The 21,756-nt window shown below is 43.9% G+C and overlaps 1 protein-coding gene across 7 annotated transcripts in view; it reads right to left on the minus strand.

The window, feature by feature from the left end:
* Positions 1-133: 133 nt before the first annotated feature.
* ADGRF5 (adhesion G protein-coupled receptor F5) overlaps positions 134-21,756 on the minus strand; it is a 53,790-nt gene continuing 32,167 nt past the window's right edge. For 5 of the 7 annotated variants that reach the window (XM_082215733.1, XM_082215738.1, XM_082215736.1 and 2 more), the window contains 14 exons: positions 18,786-18,931; positions 17,034-17,237; positions 15,439-15,654; positions 14,077-14,241; positions 13,670-13,891; positions 13,136-13,354; positions 12,254-12,412; positions 11,541-11,734; positions 8,733-8,909; positions 6,195-7,565; positions 5,034-5,075; positions 4,879-4,938; positions 1,541-1,625; positions 134-359 (listed from right to left, as the gene is read on the minus strand). In XM_082215733.1, the coding sequence (XP_082071859.1) occupies positions 277-359; positions 1,541-1,625; positions 4,879-4,938; positions 5,034-5,075; positions 6,195-7,565; positions 8,733-8,909; positions 11,541-11,734; positions 12,254-12,412; positions 13,136-13,354; positions 13,670-13,891; positions 14,077-14,241; positions 15,439-15,654; positions 17,034-17,237; positions 18,786-18,931 (3,343 nt within the window). In that variant the 3' untranslated portion in view covers positions 134-276. The remainder of the gene's footprint in view (positions 360-1,540; positions 1,626-4,878; positions 4,939-5,033; positions 5,076-6,194; positions 7,566-8,732; positions 8,910-11,540; positions 11,735-12,253; positions 12,413-13,135; positions 13,355-13,669; positions 13,892-14,076; positions 14,242-15,438; positions 15,655-17,033; positions 17,238-18,785; positions 18,932-21,756) is intronic. The other 2 variants (XM_082215734.1, XM_082215739.1) reach the window with 2 other exon arrangements.

Below are 21,756 nucleotides of genomic sequence, written 5' to 3' on the forward strand. Positions count from 1 at the left end.
ACACGACATGTGCTGAAGGATTAGCGGGGCTCTGGCACAAGACGGCATTCAGATTCTTACAGCGTTGGGACCCTCATCACTGAATTTCTTCTAGCATCAAGCAGATATTATAATTAACTTTCCAGACAGTGCATGGTATATCGAAGAAATATTTTGTTAAACTAATACGCCACAGTTCTTTACAGCCTATACGAAGTCCATGCTTCCATTATTCACCAATTATTTCCATGCTTATTGCCACATCAGGGGAAAGAGCCCAGAGGTCTTCCAAGCTTCTCAGTTTAGCAAAGAATATGCCTTTGAAGTGCTTTCAGAAGCTGAAGAAGATGCTGGTTCTGTAGAAGAGACTTGATATTTTCCTGCAGGACACAAAGGCAAAGTAATGTTCAAAAAATGTTGCTTCATTATTGGACATGTAAATCACACACACAAACCCCTGCTCTGCCACTGTCAATGTGGCTGGCTGTTGCCAGAAAGCGCTCTTCTTGCTTGTTTAAGAGAACACAGCATAAAGCGAAACATTACTGCTTGAACAGTGTGCAGGAATAAACCACCTTCAATTGTACTGCAGTCACCATCGGTTTCCTTGCCGTGTACAGTATGCTTTGTCCTTTCTATCCTCCAAAGCCATATTCACAGAGGAGGGGGCTATCGGCGCCCCCCCCCCAGCCAGGATGGCTCGGCTCTGCCTGCCCAGATGCAGACTGCAATGCTCCTGCCCACCCCTTGCTGGAAACCAGGGGAGGGGAGGGAGCTGCTCTTGGGCTCATGTTCTGCTCCCTGGTTTCCCACAGGCACCTGGTTGGCCACGTGGCAATAGGGTGCTGGTCTAGCTGGGCAGGGCCTCATCCAGCACACTCCAGCCTTATGCCTGGCAGAAGGGTGGCTTCGATTAAGGCAGAGCTGTCCCTCTGGGGCCAGGGTCCCCGCAGCCACAGGAAGACCCTGAAATGGGGGGCAGGTCTTGGGGTAGAGAGAGGGTGGCGCTGATCCAGCCTGGGATATGCTGGATTGCAAGTCTCTCGCTGCTGCTGAGTGGCAGCATTTGACCTGATCTGTGCCCAGACTCAAGCTCATGCGGCCATCGGGGTCTGTTTAGAGCCCAGGCCCCCTCCCCTCCCTCACTGTCTGCTGCCACTGCAGTGGTGCCCTCTAAGGGTGGGAGTTTGGATTGCACCCTTATTCTGGCAAGAGGGGTTGGGCTGAGCTGTTGGGCTGAGACAATGTTGTACGTGGGTCTCCATTGCTGAAGTGCAGCCTTTTAGGCACTGTTATCGCAGAGGCCCCCAACTGCTTTTGGAGGCTGATGGTAACCATGCTTGGAAAGCGCCTTCCCCTCTTAATGAACTGCACCATCAGGGCATCACTTCCAGCAAGCAATGCTTTGCGCATCTGGCTTCTACGGCATATCTGGCTTGCTGATGTTTTAGCACAGCAATTGGCCTTGCAGTGCCTTGAAATGGCATGAATCTGAAGGCCCAACATACAGAAGGACATTTGAAATTGTACAAGGAAGTTGGTTGCTGATTACATACTGTACCTGTTTTGCCAAACCAGTTGTTTAAAGTTTTTGAGAATGGAGAACTGATGGAAAGCATAGGCGCTGACATGCCTTGGGATGTTGACTGTAAGACACAAGCACATATTAGTGAAGAGCAAGCAGCATTTTCTATAGGACAGGCTTTTATTTCGTCTTAGCTTTAATCTGGCAATTGTAGAAAACCTCAAACTTAAAACTAAGTTAAACTAACTTAAAACTAAGGATTGTCAAATTGAGCCCTGAACCAAATCAGGGGGCCCTTGCACAGTCCTAGTGCAAACCATAAGCACAGATAGAAAAGTGTTGGAGATAGCAAACATGTCCCTTGCACCAGAGTATGTATGGCAGAGCCATATGGACCACGGAGGGCAGCTGCACTTTTAGCCCCACCCCAAACTTTGTGTTCCTCCCTTTAACTATTCCCCATGGTGCATATGTATCCTGACAAAGTCCAAGGGTCCTGTTCACATGCAGCCCCCGCACACAAACAGGAATTTGCACACAGAACTTTCTATACAACCAAAGAAAAAGGATCCAACATTGTCTGAAAGAAGCCCCCCCCCCTGCACACTGGGGGCTGCCAACAGGGCATTTAAAGGTGTGGTGGTGCTCAGAAAGGCCTTCATTGGCCCCCCAGGGCAGGAGGGCCACTCTGAGCTTGCTAGCTTTCTTTTAAGTATTTAGCAATCTTAGGAAGTTATCAAACAAAACTTGCAGGTCCTCTTCAAGGCAATTTCTGTGAAATGAGACAGGCTGGCTGCTCCAATTGATAAGTTGCTCAAGAGTCCTCAAGAGCCGCTAATTTCTCCCCATCTGTAGTGAACGCTTCCTGCTTTTGTCTTACTTTCAAGTTCTTGGACCCTACATTGCTTGCCCTTCCTTTCCCCTAGATGCTAGGATGCATCTTCCATGGAGTGGGTTTGTCCGAGATCAGGTAGTCCCTAGGAGTTATTTCCTGCAAGAACTGCTACACAATAAGTGTGAATGAATGCTGAATAATCACCCTTCCCCCACCCCCAACAAATGTAAATACTTTACAAAAAATGCTAAGGCACATCTCCTGCTTTGTTGTTGTTTAGTCGTGTCCGACTCTTTGTGACCCCCTGGACCAGAGCACGCCAGGCACTCCTGTCTTCCACTGCCTCCCGCAGTTTGGTCAGACTCATGCTGGCAGCTTCAAGAACACTGTCCAACCATCTCGTCCTCTGTCGTCCCCTTCTCCTTGTGCCCTCCATCTTTCCCAACATCAGGGTCTTTTCTAGGGAGCCTTCTCTTCTCATGAGGTGGCCAAAGTATTGGAGCCTCAGCTTCAGGATCTGTCCTTCCAGTGAGCACTCAGGGCTGATTTCCTTAAGAATGGATAGGTTGGATCTTCTTGCAGTCCATGGGATTCTCAAGAGTCTCCTCCAGCACCATAATTCAAAAGCATCAATTCTTCGGCGATCAGCCTTCTTGATGGTCCAGCTCTCACTTCCATACATCACTACTGGGAAAACCATGGCTTTAACTATACGGACCTTTGTTGGCAAGGTGATGTCTCTGCTTTTTAAGATGCTGTCTAGGTTTGTCATTGCTTTTCTCCCAAGAAGCAGGCGTCTTTTAATTTCGTGACTGTTGTCACCATCTGCAGTGATCATGGAGCCCAAGAAAGTAAAATCTCTCACTGCCTCCATTTCTTCCCCTTCTATTTGCCAGGAGGTGATGGGACCAGTGGCCATGATCTTCGTTTTTTTGATGTTGAGCTTCAGACCATATTTTGCACTCCCCTCTTTCACCCTCAATAAGAGGTTCTTTAATTCCTCCTCACTTTCTGCCATCAAAGTTGTGTCATCTGCATATCTGAGGGTGTTGATATTACTTCCAGCAATCTTAATTCCGGCTAGGGATTCATCCAGCCCAGCCTTTCGCATGATGAATTCTGCATATAAGTTAAATAAGCAGGGAGACAATATACAGCCTTGTCGTACCCCTTTCCCAATTTTGAACCAATCAGTTGTTCCATATTCAGTTCTAATTGTTTCTTCTTGTCCCACATAGATTTCTCAGGAGACAGATGAGGTGATCAGGCACTCCCATTTCTTTAAGAACTTGCCATAGTTTGCTGTGGTCGACACAATCAAAGGCTTTGCGTAGTCAATGAAGCAGAAGTAGATGTTTTTCTGGAACTCTCTAGCTTTCTCCATAATCCAGCATATGTTTGCAATTTGGTCTCTGGCTCCTCTGCCCCTTCGAAATCCAGTTTGCACTTCTGGGAGTTCTCGGTCCACATACTGCTTAAGCCTGCCTCATGGAATTTTAAGCATAACCTTGCTAGCATGTGAAATGAGTGAAATTGTGCGGTAGTTGGAGCATTCTTTGGCACTGTCCTTCTTTGGGATTGGGATGTAGACTGATCTTCTCCAATCCTCTGGCCACTGCTGAGTTTTCCAAACTTGCTGGCATATTGAGTGTAGCACCTTAACAGCATCATCTTTTAAAATTTTAAATAGTTCAGCTGGAATGTCATCACTTCCACTGGCCTTGTTATTAGCAGTGCTTTCTAAGGCCCATTTGACTTCACTCTCCAGGATGTCTGGCTCAAGGTCAGCAACCACACTACCTGGGGTGTACGAGACAGCCATATCTTTCTGGTATAGTTCCTCTGTGTATTCTTGCCACCTCTTCTTGATGTCTTCTGCTTCTGTTAGGTCCTGCTATGTAGGAGCTAAATTAAGAATTCACCATATAGGTAACTCACAGTGCAGTGGCATGCATGTTTACTCAGGGATGCTGAATAGTAGCCTAGCCTTTGGTTTAGGGGTAGCATGGGGCGGGGGAATTGGGTTCTTATGCTTTTAGCGGCTGTATGGCAGGCAGAAATTCAACAGATCAAGCCTTTTTTAGTAAGGAAATACAACTATGAGAAAAGTTTCTCCATGACAGTACTCTGTCTAATCGTGTGTTATGCCATGCCCGCACAGCAGCCATCCAAATGTTGCCACTGATTCAAAAAGGTTAGCAGCCCCTGCTGTAAACCATTATGCCTTAAACATAAGAAAGACAGTCCATTACAAAATCCTGTTTGATGAGGATGGTGGTGATGGTGATATGTTTTTTCCATTCCCTCATTCCCTCCCTTTTCCTTATTGTGAACAATTTCAAACACATACTGTTTATAAAGGTTGATAAAATAAAGGTTTTCTCATTCATTGTTGAGGGATTAAAATCAGAGAGAGTCTATTAAAAATTAGGCAGAGTACAAGATTTAAAACAGTGCTTCCATTAGCAGTGGATATCTTCTGCAATTAGAAGGGCACCTTTGGCTCCAACCCACTATTTATTCCTGGAAATAATACTACCTTTGTGTGTTGTGAACTCCAGCTGGAGAGGGAACACTTTTTCCACAGGGCTTCCCATACCTGCACATTTGAAACAGAGGAAAGCCAATATCAAATAATCTCTGCAATTCAATATAATAAAATAAAGCTTTAATATTTTAAAATTCATTTCCTACCGTTCTATCTGAGAGGATTCCAAGCAGCAGAATGAATAATCCCTGCAAAATATTTTCATATTAATATTATACACATTTGTGAAACGGCACTCTAGATGCCCGAATCTAAAGGCCAAAGGATCTCTCTAATGTAATTCCAAAGAAAGAACAGCATTTCTGAACACTGATTGCCAAAGTGTATGGGGGGAAACATGGAGCCTAGGAGAAAAATAAGCGAGAAGTTTTGGATTACATTCTGGGGATTACAAACTAATCCTGATAACAAGCTTCAAAAGGTCAACAAGCAACATACTGGGGAAAGAGACCTCACATTGCCATCCTATGCGTTTCCTACTGAGTTCAGTGAGACTTAGTCCCTGTTAAGTGGGATCAAAATTGTAGTATAACAGACCCTCCAAGTACCCCTATTTTTCCAGGGTCAGTTCCAGTTTCTGATTTGATCCTGGAATGAGACCTCCCCAGGTATAGGGCAGTATATTAAACAAACAAAAACAAACAAACACATATATAATGGAACAAGGAATCTTTCACAAACATTTGCTCCGCATGCAATTCTGGATTCAATCTAGAGGTGACTTTGAACTCACAGTCACAGGTGTTAATTTAGGATCAGGGCTGGCACTACAGTGCCTTGATCTCAGCATTTCTCAGGTCAGGAAATATATACTTATAGTAAGTTTAATAGGAATATGCCCAGGAGAAACAGGCCTGGGTCATAGGTCATGTGATGGCACAGGCTCTAGGAAAGGAGACTGCAGCCCCTTCACTCCTCCTGGGTTGTGTCAACAGGAGTGTGTGAATCTGCACTTACATTGCTAGCAAAGTCTATTCAAACTCCTGAAGGGGGGGGGCAAGGTAAGGGGGGTAGCAGTCTAAGACATAGAGCAACAAAGATAGGGCCAGGTTCAGTTAACGGCTCACTATCACAGTATTCCACCAGATATTAGCCATTTCCTCTCTAGGATGGGCAGGAGGAGAACGGGGCCAGGCTTAGCACACAAGTCCAAGTTCAGTGACATCGCCAGACTCTTACCGCATGAAAAGTAACTATATGAATCACCTCCTCGTGTGTACAGTGGTACTGAGGAGTCCCAAGAAATGTTGACAATATTTTTTTATCAGTTAAGCATAGCAAACAGCTAGTATCTTTTATCTACTTACCTGAAAAGCATTGAAAAGAGTAAATAAGTAGTGGAATGCTCTAGGGCTTCCAGGGATAACTGTAGCAAGACCAAATAACCAGGTGAGGCCTAAGAGTGATGTCAGAACACCGATACACTTGGTGATGCGATACAATGAGCTCTTTTCTTTATTTATTGATTTTTCGCCGATGGAACGTCTTTGCATTTTTGCTATGACCACAATGGTAACAATCACATTGACAGCGACAATGATCATGGCAGGAATGACTAAGGCCAAGAGAGCTCTACTCTCATCCCAGTTGAGTAAACAGACCTTTTTTCTTGTGTAATGTGGGTGGGTGCTGCTTACGGTGATAGCAGATATAGCTAGTGGGCAAAAGTATCCCAAGCAGAAGCTAAGAGCTTTCATGATGGTCTTGCTTGCATTATGTACGATAAAGACTATGTGGTAGAACACCATGAGGCCCAAGGTTAGCATCCAAAAGAAGACACAGAGGTAGAAAAACTGAACAAAGAATGCTGCTGTTACGCAGAGCCAGGCCTGGTCCATTTTTGTGTTTGTGTCATGCATTGCTGCTGCCACAATGAACCAGACGTCTGCAATCAGGAGAGAAATCGCTATGTTCAGTATGCAAACATGGCGCATGTAGGATATTCTTGCTTTGGTCACTGATTTCCACACGACAAATTCTATGCCAATGCAGGCCACCAGGCTCAATATAGAAATGCTCACACCAATGTAAGACACGTAATCCAACGTGTCCCATGGATCGTGACCGGGAGACATCAAAATGGAGAATGAAGTCAAGTGATTACAGGAGCAAGTGACATTGTCCCCATTCTCTGTGCTTTCACAGCCAGTAACGTCCCAACCTCCACCATCTTCTGAGAAGCTGAAATTCCAAAATACACATCGAGGATTTTTCAGGGTCTTGTTATCCTTCGTAAATGTCATAATGATCCTGAAATCTTCACTTAGTTTGCTGTTGGCATTGATTAGTGTTGTCATCACCAAACCATTTACTATGAATGCATCCATCTTCTTATACTGTGGAATAATAGGCCCCAAAGATGAGTAAGCCACACTGATGATGGTGGAGATGGAGTCTCCAGTTTTAATTTTTGCTTCGTTAATTAGCACACTACCACTGAGGTTTGAGGGCTTGGAGAATGTAAAGCTCTCGTTGTAGTCTGAAACCTTGCTTTTGTCAATGACCACACCCTTGAGCTGGAGGTTGTCATAGCTGATGGAAGGAATAGAATTGTTAATAGGTTGAAGGGAGTCAGAAAATTGCTCCACTGAAGCCAGTAATTGAGAAGTTCCATTCGCAAAATCCTTCCAAGTTTTTGTTGGACTGCTGATAACTGTGTCTACTGTGGATAAAAAATTCTGCAATAATAAGAGAATAAAGAGATATTACTAAAGTCCAGTAACAAAATTATCAGTGTGCATTAGAAATTCCAATCCCTTTTCATTTTTTTCATTTAACATTAATCCACCTACCAACTTTTCATATTATTATTATTATATTATTATTTATTGAATTTATATATCACCCTTCATTCAAAGTTCACAGGGTAGTTTACAATATATAAATCCCAAAATGCATAACATAAGAACAAGCAAAACAATAACCCAGCCACCCACCCTCTCGTCTTAAAGGCCACAGATTGTTTCACTAGCCATTTGGAAGGTCAAATGGTTGAAAGCTCAAGCTCCTCTCATTTTTCAAATACATTATTAGATACAGATACTGATTTTATCATATTGTGATGCTGTCATATCCAACAGTCAATCAACCTATAACATCCACCGCAAGCCATGAGGCTGTGGTATAGAACAGTCTGAGGTCCCTGCACAGGGATTTGTTTCATGGTAGAAACTGAAGCTTTGCCTCAGTTTGCTCATTATTATTTAGGAAAAGTATAGTTCTTGATTTAACTTCTGTAAGAATTATTGGAACAAACTCTTGATATTTCCACATTGATCCTGATGCTTTCTCATTTTCTTCTTTCCTGATCTACTCTGTCATGCTCTTGTGAATAGATGTGTGAATCTGAACTTATTCCTATGGTTTATCTAATAGCATTGAAATAAAAGCTTGACATAACTGAAATATGACATGAGATTCTCCACCACGAACCTTCCTTGACCTTGGTACAAACCTGATACCAGCCTCATCTCAAAACATGTCCTAAAGGCACTCTGAGAAACACCCTCAAACCTTGCATAAATCAAGCTGTCTATTCAACTCCTGAATGGGAGTCAGCAGACAAAAGATAGCCAGTTCAGCCACAGCCCACTAAGATGACTTTCATGCAAACATTTAATTTGCAAGATGGGCGAGGTGAGAAGCAGGCAGAAATTCTGGGATGAATTCAAATGCATAACAAAACTAGCTGAAGGAGAAAACAAGCTTGCGTCATCTTCCATGTGACAGCCCTTTAGATATTTGAAGATGGCTCTCAGTCTCCTCTTTTCCAGGCTAAGCATATCCAACGAGTGCAGATGAAAAGAAAGGAGTTCTCAACTTCTGCAAAGTCTTCTGTAACTTACTTCCATTGTTTCCTGCTCAGCAGCTACCGGCACGACTGAAACCATATTCAAAATTTCCACAACAGCTTTCAGGTTTGCAACAGCTTTCATACTTTGCTGCTGTTGCTTGATGGTACGGTTCAGGTGGCTGAGGAATTCAGGCAAATTCTTCTTTTGCTCAGGACTAGACACCAAAGACTAGAATTAAAGTTAAATGTGTTAAACACAGAGTAAATTGCACTTAAGGCTTGTTATTAAATAGAAAGCCCACAGATTCTCTTCAGACAGCTGGAAGATGCACAGAATGTTGTGAAATTAATTCAAGAAGGGAATCTTGCTTCACAAAAGTGCAATTTTCTGATTTCCTAGGTGACCGTCACTTGTGGCACAACCATCTTTTCCTGCTTTGGCTCCCGCGGCTTCAGCAGCTAAATGATAGAGACACACTGAACAGGCCAGGATTCTCTTGGTGTTTCTTTGTTCAATGAAATAGGACGGAGCTGGGGGAGGAAAGTGGATTTCTGTTCGAAAAGCTTTGGATGCCCTGGGAGCCTTGCTACAGAGAGGTGGAAACACTAATCAGCAGTATGCAACTTGGGGCACATCTACACTTGTGTGTTTAATGTTAGGAAAGGTTAAGGAAGAGTTGTGATAACGCAAAGGGACAAATAACTTGTTGCTTTTAACATTCTTAATTTGTTATTAAAATGTGACACCAGAGGGCGCTGCAGAGCAAGTAATAAATAAACCATTTTTAAGTATAAGTATGCCCTGGGACATTTTAGAACGATTGATCTAATATCATTCTAATAACATTAAAACCGGTCGGAGTAGATACAGCCCCAGTGCCAAATTCATTTCCATAACATCCATAGCTGGAGATCACATCAGGTGGGCAGTTTTGTGCTAATGCAGCTGCCTAATGTGTTGGCTCCATTGCCATTCTGGGGGCTTCCCGAAGGGGGGTTAATATTGCAAGTGGGTTGTTCAGATACCACAAACTGAGGTCTTTTTAACTTGTTAGATTTTCTGCTGAAAGGGAAAACCCAGGTTCAATGCAAAAAAGAAGCAGTTTGGGACTTTGATGCAGACAAGGTTGTGTGGCTGCTGTGACAGCAAAACAAAGCCCACATCCCAATGCATGAGCAGCAGCCCCACAAGAAACTCTCCTCCGTGGGCCCCGGACAGAGCTGGAGGCTGCCCTTCGCCCTGTTCTCACAGAAGCTCAGGGACTGCGATGGCAGCGAAGGAATAAAGATCCCCTCCCCCATGATTCTGACTCCCCCTCCCCCACTGAACAGTCATGGGAGATGTGGGAAAGGATAGATGCTTATTATTATATTAATGATATAAACAAACAAACAAACAAACAAACCTGTTCCTGGGCTTATCTCACTTATTTCTTTGCAAGCTGTTCAAAGACCATCTGTTTTAAGGGACAGCGCAAAGCTTCTAAAGAACCTACTCCATAGCTGTCAACGTTTCCCTTTTTTAAAGGGAAATTCCCTTATTCCGAATAGGATTCCTCACAAGAAAAGGGAAAAGTTGACAGCTATGACTTACACAAAACCCCAAAATGATATACTTGCAATCAAACTCACTCAGGTGTCTTCAATTTGTCATAAAGTGTAGATAGCCCAGTATATACAGCCCTTGAAGTCTTTGAAGAGCTTACAAAAAATAAGTGAGATCAGCCCCTGAGAAAGCTTACCAGAGACAAAACATGTTGGACTACTAATAAAATAATAAGCACTCATCCTGCCAGAGGTACAGGGCAGCCCAGCCGAGGCATCTTGGGCAGCAGAAGCCCCCAAGGCACTTCCCCTGCAGGTGGCAGAGGCAGCGTGGAGGGTGGCAGTGGGGGGCATGGCAGCAGGGCCAGTTGGCAGAGGCGGCAAGAGTGGCAGACTGTCTGGCCAGAGTGGTGCATGCTCTAGTTATCTCCCGCTTGAACTACTGCAATGAGCTCTATGTGGGGCTACCTTTGAAGGTGACCCGGAAACTACAACTAATCCAGAATGCGGCAGCTAGACTGGTGACTGGGAGCGGCCGCCGGGACCATATAACACTGACCTTGAAAGACCTACATTGGCTCCCAGTACGTTTCCAAGCACAATTCAAAGTGTTGGTGCTGACCTTTAAAGCCCTAAACAGCCTCGGTCCAGTATACCTGAAGGAGTGTCTCCACCCCCATCATTCTACCCAGACACTGAGGTCCAGCTCCGGGGGCCTTCTGGCGGTTCCCTCACTGCGATAAGCCAAGCTACAGGGAACCAGGCAGAGGGCCTTCTCAGTGGTGGCGCCCGCCCTGTGGAATGACCTCCCTTCAGATGTGAAGGAAATAAGTAGCTATCTTCTCTTTAAAAGACATCTGAAGGCAGCCCTGTTTAGGGAAGTTTTTAATGTTTGATGTTTTATCACAATATATTCTATTATTTATATTTTAATATATTTTGATATATTTTAATGTTTGATGTTTTATCACAATAATATTCTGTTGGGAGCTGCCTAGAGTGGCTGGGGAAACCCAGCCAGATGGGCAGGGTATAAATAATAATAAATTGTTGTTGTTGTTGTTGTTGTTGTTGTTCTACTCCTATGTGTTCCCTCCAAATGAATGCTTCATACTTTGTGCCCTCTCTGTCACCATTTTAAAAGCTATTAAACATGCTGATATATCCCAGCAATGTTCTGTTTACATATGTGCTCAACTCATTTTGCACAAAGCTGCTAATTTGAGTTGTTGCAGTGTATAATGTTTAGTTTTAAAAATCTATTTCTCTGAATAGTCTGGAGGCAAGCTGTGCTCAGACAAAGGGATGCTTTTACCTCTGCAGAGCTGAGAAGGTTGTCTACTGGGACAGCTAGGCAGCTATTTCTCACAATTTCCCACAAATTATGTTTGCACTTATAGGTGATACTTCCTCTGACAGGGTGGTTTGCCCCATTCCTGCAAGGCCTTGTGAGCTCAGCTCCATCCTCTCCGGTGCCAATCTCTGAAGAATTGCATGCTACCTTCTTTGCTGTGAAAGAAAGGAGAAGAGACGTTGTTTTATCTCTTGAAACATCAGGACACCACACAGTGTAGACAAGTGTCATGTATGGACAAGTATAAGGACATTTGGATCACATTGATACAAAATATAGTAAGCTGCAAATAAACACACACACGGATAATAATAAGATTTGCATATATACGTAGCAATAGAGTATACTTTCCTCTGCACTTTTTATTTTATTGTTACTTTTTTTGTTCAGTTGAAATACAAAATTAATACCAAGAAAGGACACCAGCCGTCTACAAATGCAAAGAGTCTCTCTTCCTTTTCCCTTTTTTATTGATGTGAGACACTTTGAGAGACAATACTTGACTGAAGAGTGGGATAGAAATACAGTAAATAAATAAAATTAACTGACAGAAAATGCCCAAATTAATATACTTTATTTGCATCATTAGTAAACATTTTGCACAATTTGCAAATATAACTGGGCTATGGCAACTCTAAAGATATCATATACCATTGCCCACATTTTCTCCTTACCTAGTAAAAGTTTTAGGACCATTGGTGAACTCTGAACATGCCCATCAATTTGGTTCCTGAACTCACAATGCACAATGTGCTCCCTAGAATTGCAGTCAGCTTCTGTGAAATTTACTGTGTGTTGATAGCAGCCTTTTCCTCTTCTTTCTGTAGGAAAAGCTTTTGTATAGAATGAGGTAAATTCAGACAGCAAGTAGAATTAGTGAGAGACGACTTTTGTGTCAGAAATGTAACTGTTTTTTCTCTGTGAACTGCTTTGGGAGCTTGGAATGAGGAGCTGCCACTAAATATTGTAAACATAAATAGAGCCATTGGCTTGATTTACGTTTTTGAATGGTGCAGGGCAAAACTAAGGTGACAAGTGACGCTGAGGTGGTCCATTTAAAATAATACAAAATTACCTTCTCCCTCCTGCACACATGGCATGTGCTCTCACTAGTCTTTTCTGTGCCCAAGGCAGGGCACTAACTCAAAACGGATCAGCACTGAGCTGAGTGAAGGATGGTTTAAGGGAGCTCCTGCTGAAAATCCAAGTTTCCATTTCTCAGGTAAACTCCTGCTCAGAAGCTGCTATGCAAAAAAACTGGAGGCAGCTGCTGCCTGCTATTGTCGCCTCCTGTTTTCTCATTGCCTTCCAGTGGTATTCAGTAGGTCAACAAGTTTTTTCTGCCCTACAAAAAGCTGCTCTATGTTAACCCAAAACCCACATTAAACCTCTAAGCTCTTCACTGACTGCCTTGAAAAGTTAAGTCTGGACTGAAGAGAAAACATTAAAATAATTCTAGCTCTAGAACCTGTGGTTGTCCACTGGCCCCTCTGTCCAGAGCGCACCTTTGTCACGCCACTGCCATTCAGGTTGCCACCCAGCCAGTGGTTGCTTACCTGCCTGAACAAATTGAGGCCTTTGTTGAACAGAGAACTTCACGGTGTAATTTCCTGTCTTGCTTGTACAACACCTTAGAACCTGAGTCCCTGGACAAGGGATGGATGCATTTATGGGATCTGTTATAATGTCTTTTTTCAGTGGCAAAGGAAACACGTCGATTTGCATGTGTGCAGAGCTGTTCAGAAATCTTTGGGAAAAGGTGCAGGTATAGTTGCCTAAAAACAATCAAACCAGATGCTCTTTAGCCAACAGCACAAGCAAGCAAGTAACTAAGATCTTTCTAAATTAGCACCAGCAGCCACAGCAGCGCATTTAGGGAAGTTTAATGTTTGAAGCTTTATTCTGTTTTTAGTCCTCTGTTGGGAGCCACCCAGAGTGGTTGGGGAAACCCAGTCAGATGGGCAGGGTATAAATTATTATTATTATAATAACACAATACAGGTACACACATGGTGGAAATTGTATTGTGAAGGTGGTTTTCATTGCTTTATTTGTTTTTGATTCTGACAGTGGGGATGCAATTCACTCACCAGCCCAGTCCAGATTAGCACTGCCGACAGTCAGCACAGACTCTGCCCCGTTTCCGCTCTGCCTGGTGGTGTACCACACGCTGTCAACCTGCTTAGTAGAGCTTCCACTTTGGATTTGCCAGGTGACGCTGTCAAAGTTGCTCACATCACTGTTGCAGCTTAGAGAGAAATGTTGTCCCTCAGAAACCTTGCCACTTGTTCTAGAAGATATGTTCACCTTTGCTGGTGAAACATAAACATTGGGGATTTGATTGTGAGTTCATTATTTTGTTTATTTAGGGAGATTGTCTCCCACTTTGCACATTGTCTCAACATGGCTTACGGTAAAATAGCAGAAACATAAACATCAGAATAGCACACACACAAAGAAATCAAAAGAGGAAAGTCCTTCCCAAAGAGATGCTTACCCACTCGAAAATATGTAACACTGATAACTTTGTGTTTGCAGGCACCATTGGTAGTGTTCAGCTCACATGTGTAATCCGTTTTGGTCCCAGACTTGTCTGCTGGGCATTGAGATTCATTAGCCTGAAGGAGGTACGTGGTACAGTTGTGAGTGGCAGTGGTGGTCCCTGCAAGGAAGGGAAATGAGTTAGAAGAGGTCAAAGCACTACCTGCACCTGAGGCTGAAAACTGGTCAACAACTTGACTCAAGGCAAAGCTGAAGAGTTGCTCCAGTGTCAGTGTCGCTGGGTGCTCACCCCCATTTAGAAGTTGGCCAGTATGTTATCAGCTCCTACTCCCAGTAGAGACTTTGGGTCTAACATGTCCTACAAACTTATCCAAAGCGGCCTGTTTAATTCCAGAAGGATGTTTTCAGGGACATGCCAGACAATTGCTCCCGGCCATATCCAAAGCTGCTCTAGGCCAAAGATACCACACTTAGAATCACAGAACTGTAGAGCTGGAAGGGACCAACCCCCTGCTTTGCAGGAATCTTTTGCCCAACGTGGGCCTCAAACCCACGACCCAGAGATGAAGAGTCTCCTGCTCTACTGACTGAGCCACTGGAAGACAAGGAGAGGCAGCAGGAATTTGTGACAAGGAATGAATGAACACCCCCAGTTCCCATCAAAAGCTTTTCGCTTTGTGGTCATTTCTTGCATACACTAGCAAACAAACAAAAACCCTCAAAGTGTTTTGCAAGGACTCACAAGGAATGCTTACAAAACCAAGGTGTTATTATCATTATTATTTATTAAATTTGTAGCTGCCCTTCATCTGTAGATCTCAGGGCAGAGCACAACATAAAAATACAATATAGAAAACACAAAGTACATAATAAAAATAAGAACAAAAACAAATCAATAACCCCCCTCCCCCTTGCAGTTTTCTCTCCCCCCACCCTCCTCACAAGGAAAAAAAGGGCCTCTCCTTCTGAAGGATGCAAAGGGATACCAGCAGTGAATGGCAGCAGCATTGCCTTGGCCCTCCTGGCTGACTCCAGAGGCTGCTGTGGCGCTGCCTGCAATCTGAGGCGGATTTAGGGGAACAGGACCAGCTCACCTTCACTGGGAGCCACAATGACAAGCAATGGAAGGTGAGTGGCCAGGGTGGAGGTGCTGCTGGAATTTAAAAGCCCAAAGTCCACCACTGCTGTGATTCACCACTCTGTGGAGCCGGCAATGACAGCGCGGGAGAAAGAGCCTGGCTCTTGACAGGTCTCCTTGTGCTTTGCAAATGTTGTGAGAGAGACGCATGTGTGGAGTTGGGCAAAGAAAACATTTTAGGCACACTTGGGAGCCGAGAGAGATTCTTGCACTTCATACCTGAAATATTTATTGCTCCATTTGTTTTCCAGTAATAAGTGAAGAACTGCATATCTCTGTCTGTGCAGCAACTCAGTTCTTTAGTGTCACCATTGCATACAATCACAACGTCCTCTGAGGGCACAATTTTGATTGGAGAGACTGTTATATTAGTCCCAGCAACATGTATGACTGACACATTATTAATCCATTCCATAAAGCTGCAACGGTAATAACCTGCAAAAAAGACAAAAATCTGGTATTTAGCTCCCTGAAGCAATGTGCTCAAACATTTCCAGATCCAACTGTGAACCTTCCAGCTTGTCTCATCTCCATGATAAAATTAACTCAATTGAATCAAAGCATTAAATGAGTGGCAAAACCTTTACATTTACACCGGTGATCTGAATGTGCAAAGGATCTGCATAACAGTCAGCCGTTTTGTGCGTGGAGCAGCTCCCCTGAAAGGGCAATTTTAGGCTGCATTAATGGTTTCCAAGCTTTGGTTCCTCTCTATTCCGCTCTGGTCTGGTCTGCTCTGGAGAACTGCCTTCCGTTCTGGGCGTTTTACTTTAAGGAGGAGATAGACCAGCAGCTCTCAGTGAAAATGGCTGGTGGTCTTGGTAGACCCTTTAAGGGTTTTTCTGCTTGTTGCACAATTGTGATATGCTGTGCTAGATGCTACATTTTAAATCCAATTTTTATTCTTTTATTTCTTATACAGTAAGACCGCAAAAATACTCACATTTACCTTGTGCCCATCCAGCTTTATGCACTTGGCAAAATAAAATAAAATAAAATAATTAAAAGGGGACAGGCCTCGGGGGGAAAGACTTTGGCCACACGCCCCCATGGCACTTGATGTGTTTTGACTATGTCCAGTTTTGGCACAGGTGCAATGGGCATTAGCTGCCTCTGCCTGGAGGGTGGCAGACTCTCCCTTGCTGGAGATTTTCAAGCCAAGGCTGGGTAGCCATCTGTGGAAGATGTTCAAGCTCTGGATTTCCCACAGTTCCTTCCACAGAATGGAGATCATAGGTAACATAAATATTGCCAACTCACTAAAGAAACATTTACTAATCATGAGAGATAATCAGGTCGCATGACCCCTCCTGGTACACCTGAGATCCCAGGGGACACACCTATTTTATGGTCAGACAACTAGATGTGCATGACTCTTGAGAATGGCAAGGACACCTGCAGAATTGATTTAACAAGACACAGAGAAAGCTGTGGAGCCCCAGTCATGGCTGCCTCCCTTCTCTGAATCTAGGTTTCCATTGCATGTCACTTTGTATGTTACAATCCTAGAATAAGATGGTCATTGTTGTCGAATATGATGGTCACTGCAGGCCACCCAATTCACTCCCAGCCTTGTTTGATGCAGAATATTGCAGTGTTTGCTTGATGTGGTTTTATTCTTTGGAGTATTGTCTTACAGAGGGTAATAATCTGTATTTGTTCCCCATGTTCCCTAGTGACAGACTACTTCCCCTGTCCTCACTTTGGTAGGAGGTGACTGTAAAGCCCAGGTCTGACTCAGTATAGCAGTATAGAATTGCTCAGTATAGCAATTCTTACACTCTTGACTTAAATACTTTTCTATTTAGAATTACCGGCATCTTCCAATTTAATGTTTGTAATTTTCAGTGTTGATGTTGACTTTCCATCTATAGTGTCATTTTTAAGAAGCTCCCTGCCACGGCTAAAAGTTTCTGGGAAGTGCCAGATTGCCCCCGAAGAAGAATTTGACTCGCATGTCATTGTTACTGTATCACCCTCAAAAATGTCGTCAGGAGAAATGGAGATGTTTGTTCCACCTGCAAGGCAAAAAGAGAAGTTCTCAAAACCAACGAAAAGAAAGCTTTATTTCTTGCTACATATACAGAGTGCCACTCACCTAATGCATCAACTATTCATTTCACAGCTTCACTTGCTGTTGTTCTGAACACACCCAGGAAAGCTTTGGAAAAGTTTGCAGAGTCTAGACAAGGCTTTGGCCAAAGGTGGTTGCAGCAAAAGTGAACATGTCTTGCTTTCCTGTCATGGAGTTTTATAAGTGGGATTTTCCAAAGTGACCAATGGCCGTTTAGCTGAGTGGGTTTAAACTCTCCATGTTTAGAATGAAAGCAGCACCAAAGGGCAGGCGTGCTTCCCACCTTCCAGGGCAAATGAGGAATCTCTATTCCCATTTTTCACTGGCAGAGTATCAGCTGCAATTGCAACCCAAATACATATTCCTAATGTGATACATTGACAACCATGTATGATGCTGGCAACATTGCTCTTTGACAGGAAGCTGAGTTTATCCCTTCCTCCACCAGCAGCTAGAGCCCTGCTTTTCCCACATCAGCAGTTAATACCCATTGACTAGGGAAAGGGAAAGGGACCCCAGACCATTAGGTCCGGTCGTGATCGACTCTGGGGTTGGGGCGCTCATCTCGCTTTACTGGCCGAGGGAGCCGGCGTACAGTCATGTGGCCAGCATGACTAAGCCGCTTCTGGCGAACCAGAGCAGCGCACGGAAATGCCGTTTACCTTCCGGCTGGAGCGGTACCTATTTATCTACTTGCACTTTGATGTGCTTTCGAACTGCTCGGTGGGCAGGAGCAGGGTCCAAGCAACAGGAGCTCACCCCATTGCGGGGATTCGAAGCGCCAACCTTCTGATCAGCAAGCCCTAGACTCAGTGGTTTAACCCACAGTGCCACCCACGTCCCATTGACTAATGACTATTAAAAACCCGTCCACCAAAGACAGGTAGATTTGACTTGATTCTTACTGTTGTGTGGATGCAGGGAAGACCCCTTCCACAGCCAGAAGCCATGGTGCAGAGTACACAGAACTTTAGATGGCAGGATCCTTCTGGCCTAGCAAGGTTAAACTTTCCCCCTTGGAGTGCAGATGTATTCATACACGTATATTGGGGAAGGTGCATCAGTCTGCACACACAACAGAACGACAAGTTCCTTGCATGAAACCATTTGGAGAGCTCTGTGAAACCAGAACATGAAGCTTCCACCAAAAAGTTCCTAAGACACCCTGCAGCACGCCAGAGGCTACTGAGCACCCGGGACACAGGCTGTGCACATGCTGTAACTTTGAAACACACTTTCCCCTCAGATGATTCTGGGCTCTGCAGCTTCCTCCTCAGGGTGCTACTATTACCAGCAACTCTTTAGCAGACTGCAGGGATCAAAAGTCTTTGAGGGAGAGAATGTGCTTTGAATGTGCTTTAAAGGCAGAGTGTGAGGGGCTCATAATCAAAATGGGGTGGTCTGGAGGGTGTTTTATATGTGTGGGAGAAAAATGGCATTTCTACCATTAAAATGATAATATACATCTCAATAAGCAGGCTTTTGACATTACCATGCACTTCCACTGAAGACACCGCAAATGATGTGGGCACAATCTTGTAGGAACGATCTAAGGCTTCCGCTGCATCTGTATTTGCACTTTCAGGCGGCATATTCACTGCTGATGTTAATTCATATTGAACCATGACGCTTCCAGGTCTATGCAAAAAGGATATCATACCTGATTATTTCAGATTCATTATTAGTATATGGCTATAAATTGTAAGATAAGAGTGGGAAAACAACAGTGACCTTACTGTGGGGGTCTGCTATAGAATGCCAAGCCAGACTGAAGACTTAGATTATACCTTCCTAGAGCAGATTACCAACTTTCGAAAAAGAAGAGATATAGTAGTCATGGGAGACTAAAACTACCCAAATATCTGTTGGAACTCAAACTCTGCCAAGAATGAAAGGTCCAACAAATTCCTCCATTGCCTTGCTGACAATTTCATTTCTCAGAAGGTGGAAGAAGCAACAATGGGATCATTTATCTTGGACCTGATCCTCACCAATAGGGAGGAACTAATTGACCAAGTGGAAGTACTCAGAAACTTGGGAGGAAGTGACCCTGTCCTCTTGGGTTTCATGTTACATAGGCAAGAGAACAAGGAGTGTAGTTGGACATGCACTCTGAACTTTAAGAGGGCCAATTTCAAAAAGCTTAAGCATCACTGTATGAGAGATCCCATGATACGCAGGCTGAGACCCTACTTGCCCGTGGACCGTCTGGCCAGAGCGGTGCATGCTCTGGTTATCTCCCGCTTGGACTACTGCAATGCGCTCTACGTGGGGCTACCTTTGAAGGTGACCCGGAAACTGCAATTAATCCAAAATGCGGCAGCTAGACTGGTGACTGGGAGTGGTCGCCGAGACCACATAACATTGGTCCTGTAAGAGCTACATTGGCTCCCAGTACATTTCTGGGCACAATTCAAAGTGTTGGTGCTGACCTTTAAAGCCCTAAACGGCCTCGGTCCTGTATACCTGAAGGAGCGTCTCCACCCCCATCGTTCAGCCAGGACACTGAGATCCAGCACCGAGGGTCTTCTGGCAGTTCCCTCATTGCAAGAAGTGAGGTTACAGGGAACCAGGCAGAGGGCCTTCTCGGTAGTGGCACCTGCCCTGTGGAACGCCCTCCCAGTAGAGGTCAAGGCAATAAGCAACTATTTTACTTTTAAAAGACAACTAAAGGCAGCCCTGTTTAGGGAAGTTTTTTAATGTTTGATGCTGTATTGTTTTTAATATTTGGTTGGAAGCTGCCCAGAGTGGCTGGGGAAACCCAGCCAGATGGGCAGGGTATAAATAATAAATTATTATTATTATTATTATTATTATTATTATTATTATTGTTATTGTTGTTGTTGTTGTTGTTGTTGTTGTTGTTGTTGTTATATTGTCAGAAATACTCAAAAAGAAGGGAGTCCAAGATCGATGGGAGTTTCTTAAAGGAGAAATATTGAAGGCCCAAATGCAGACAATACCAACAAGCAAGAAAAGTGGGAGGCATCTAAGGAGCTTACAGATGAGCTGAGATGTAAGAACGGCATGTATAAGAAATAGAAGAAAGGGGAAATCACAAAGGAGGAGCAAACAGTTGCAAGGAGCAGGTTAGCTGGGTCCAGCTAAGGATGAACTCAGGCTTGCAAGAGAGGTTAAAAACAATTTTTAAAAGGTTTCTTTGGCTATGCTTGAAGCAAGAGGAAGAACAAGCAAGTGGCAGGTTCTCTGCATGGAGAAGACAGAGAAATACGATTGGGTGACAGGGAGAAGGCAGAACTGATAAACTTTGCATCTGTCTTCATGCAATGCAGGGGGTTGAAGTAGATGACCCTCAGGTCCCTTCCAACTCTATCATTCTAGGATTCTATGTAATAAATAATGAAAAAATTAATGATGTTTTTAACATTTTAAAAAGATTTTTATGGATATTGGGAAGGAAAAGGAGAAACTAGTTTCAGCTACAGCTTCTTTGTCACCTTATCCACCTGGCCAATGGAGAGGAAAGCAAAATATTAAAAACATAAAAGGCTTTAAAACTGAAATAAAATTGTCCATATCCTATTTTAAATGCTAGTAAATATTCACATTTTTGTATTGATACTGATGATGGGCAAGTTGCAGCCCCTGCCAAAAGCTATTTTAATTAGGCTCTGGCATCCCAACCTCATGCTAACCAGGATGTGGAATAAAATTTGTAGGTGCTGAGGTTATTTTACACTCAAATAAATATTATGTTTTGCTTTGGCTTTGCACCTACATGCAAAGGTGTTCACACTGTGGCTAGAGACCAAGCAGGACTCCATTCGGTGTGAAACTGGTATGATGAACAGCACATCCAAGAGCAGTATATCATAACAAAGTGCAGGATTCACTTGCATTTTGGATAACATTGTATTAACATGGATTTAAAAGTAAGCACTGGAAATGCAGTGAGCATACAATAAACAGAAGTGTAAAAACACCCTTAATGTCAACTGCTTGAGGGGGCGGAGGCAAAACGAAGGTGCCTCCTCCCAAAAGGGGAAGGGGGGGGTCAAGAAACATATGGTGGCTTCCGGGTTAGCACCTCCGGCAATGGCGGATTTCCTCTGATCGGGAGGAATCCGCTCCGTGGAAATCAGGGTCTGACTGCCACGGCGAGGCGGAGACCCATTAAAAACCACAGGCGGGAGAAGCCTATGGATGTGGGATTCGGATGGCACCTTTTGCGCCTCCCCTACTTGCAGGGAAACCCGGTTTCGGGGATCCGGAGCGACGTGGGGTGAACGGCGCGGTGCTTCAAATCGACTGCTTCTTTCATGGAGTGAAGCCGCATTGCTGTTGCCAGAGAGCGCTGACTTTTTCCTGTGGACAATTGGACTCTAAACAACTACCCGTGAGTAGAGCGGAAAATTGGATCTCTAAACTTCTTAATTTGGCATCAAAACGGGAAGGTTTCAAACAGGAAGTCCGCCTTCCTCTTTTGTAAATAGATTGAAGCA

This window comes from Podarcis vaucheri (genome assembly GCF_965113315.1).
Source record: "Podarcis vaucheri genome assembly, chromosome: 3".
Classification (NCBI taxonomy): domain Eukaryota; kingdom Metazoa; phylum Chordata; class Lepidosauria; order Squamata; family Lacertidae; genus Podarcis; species Podarcis vaucheri.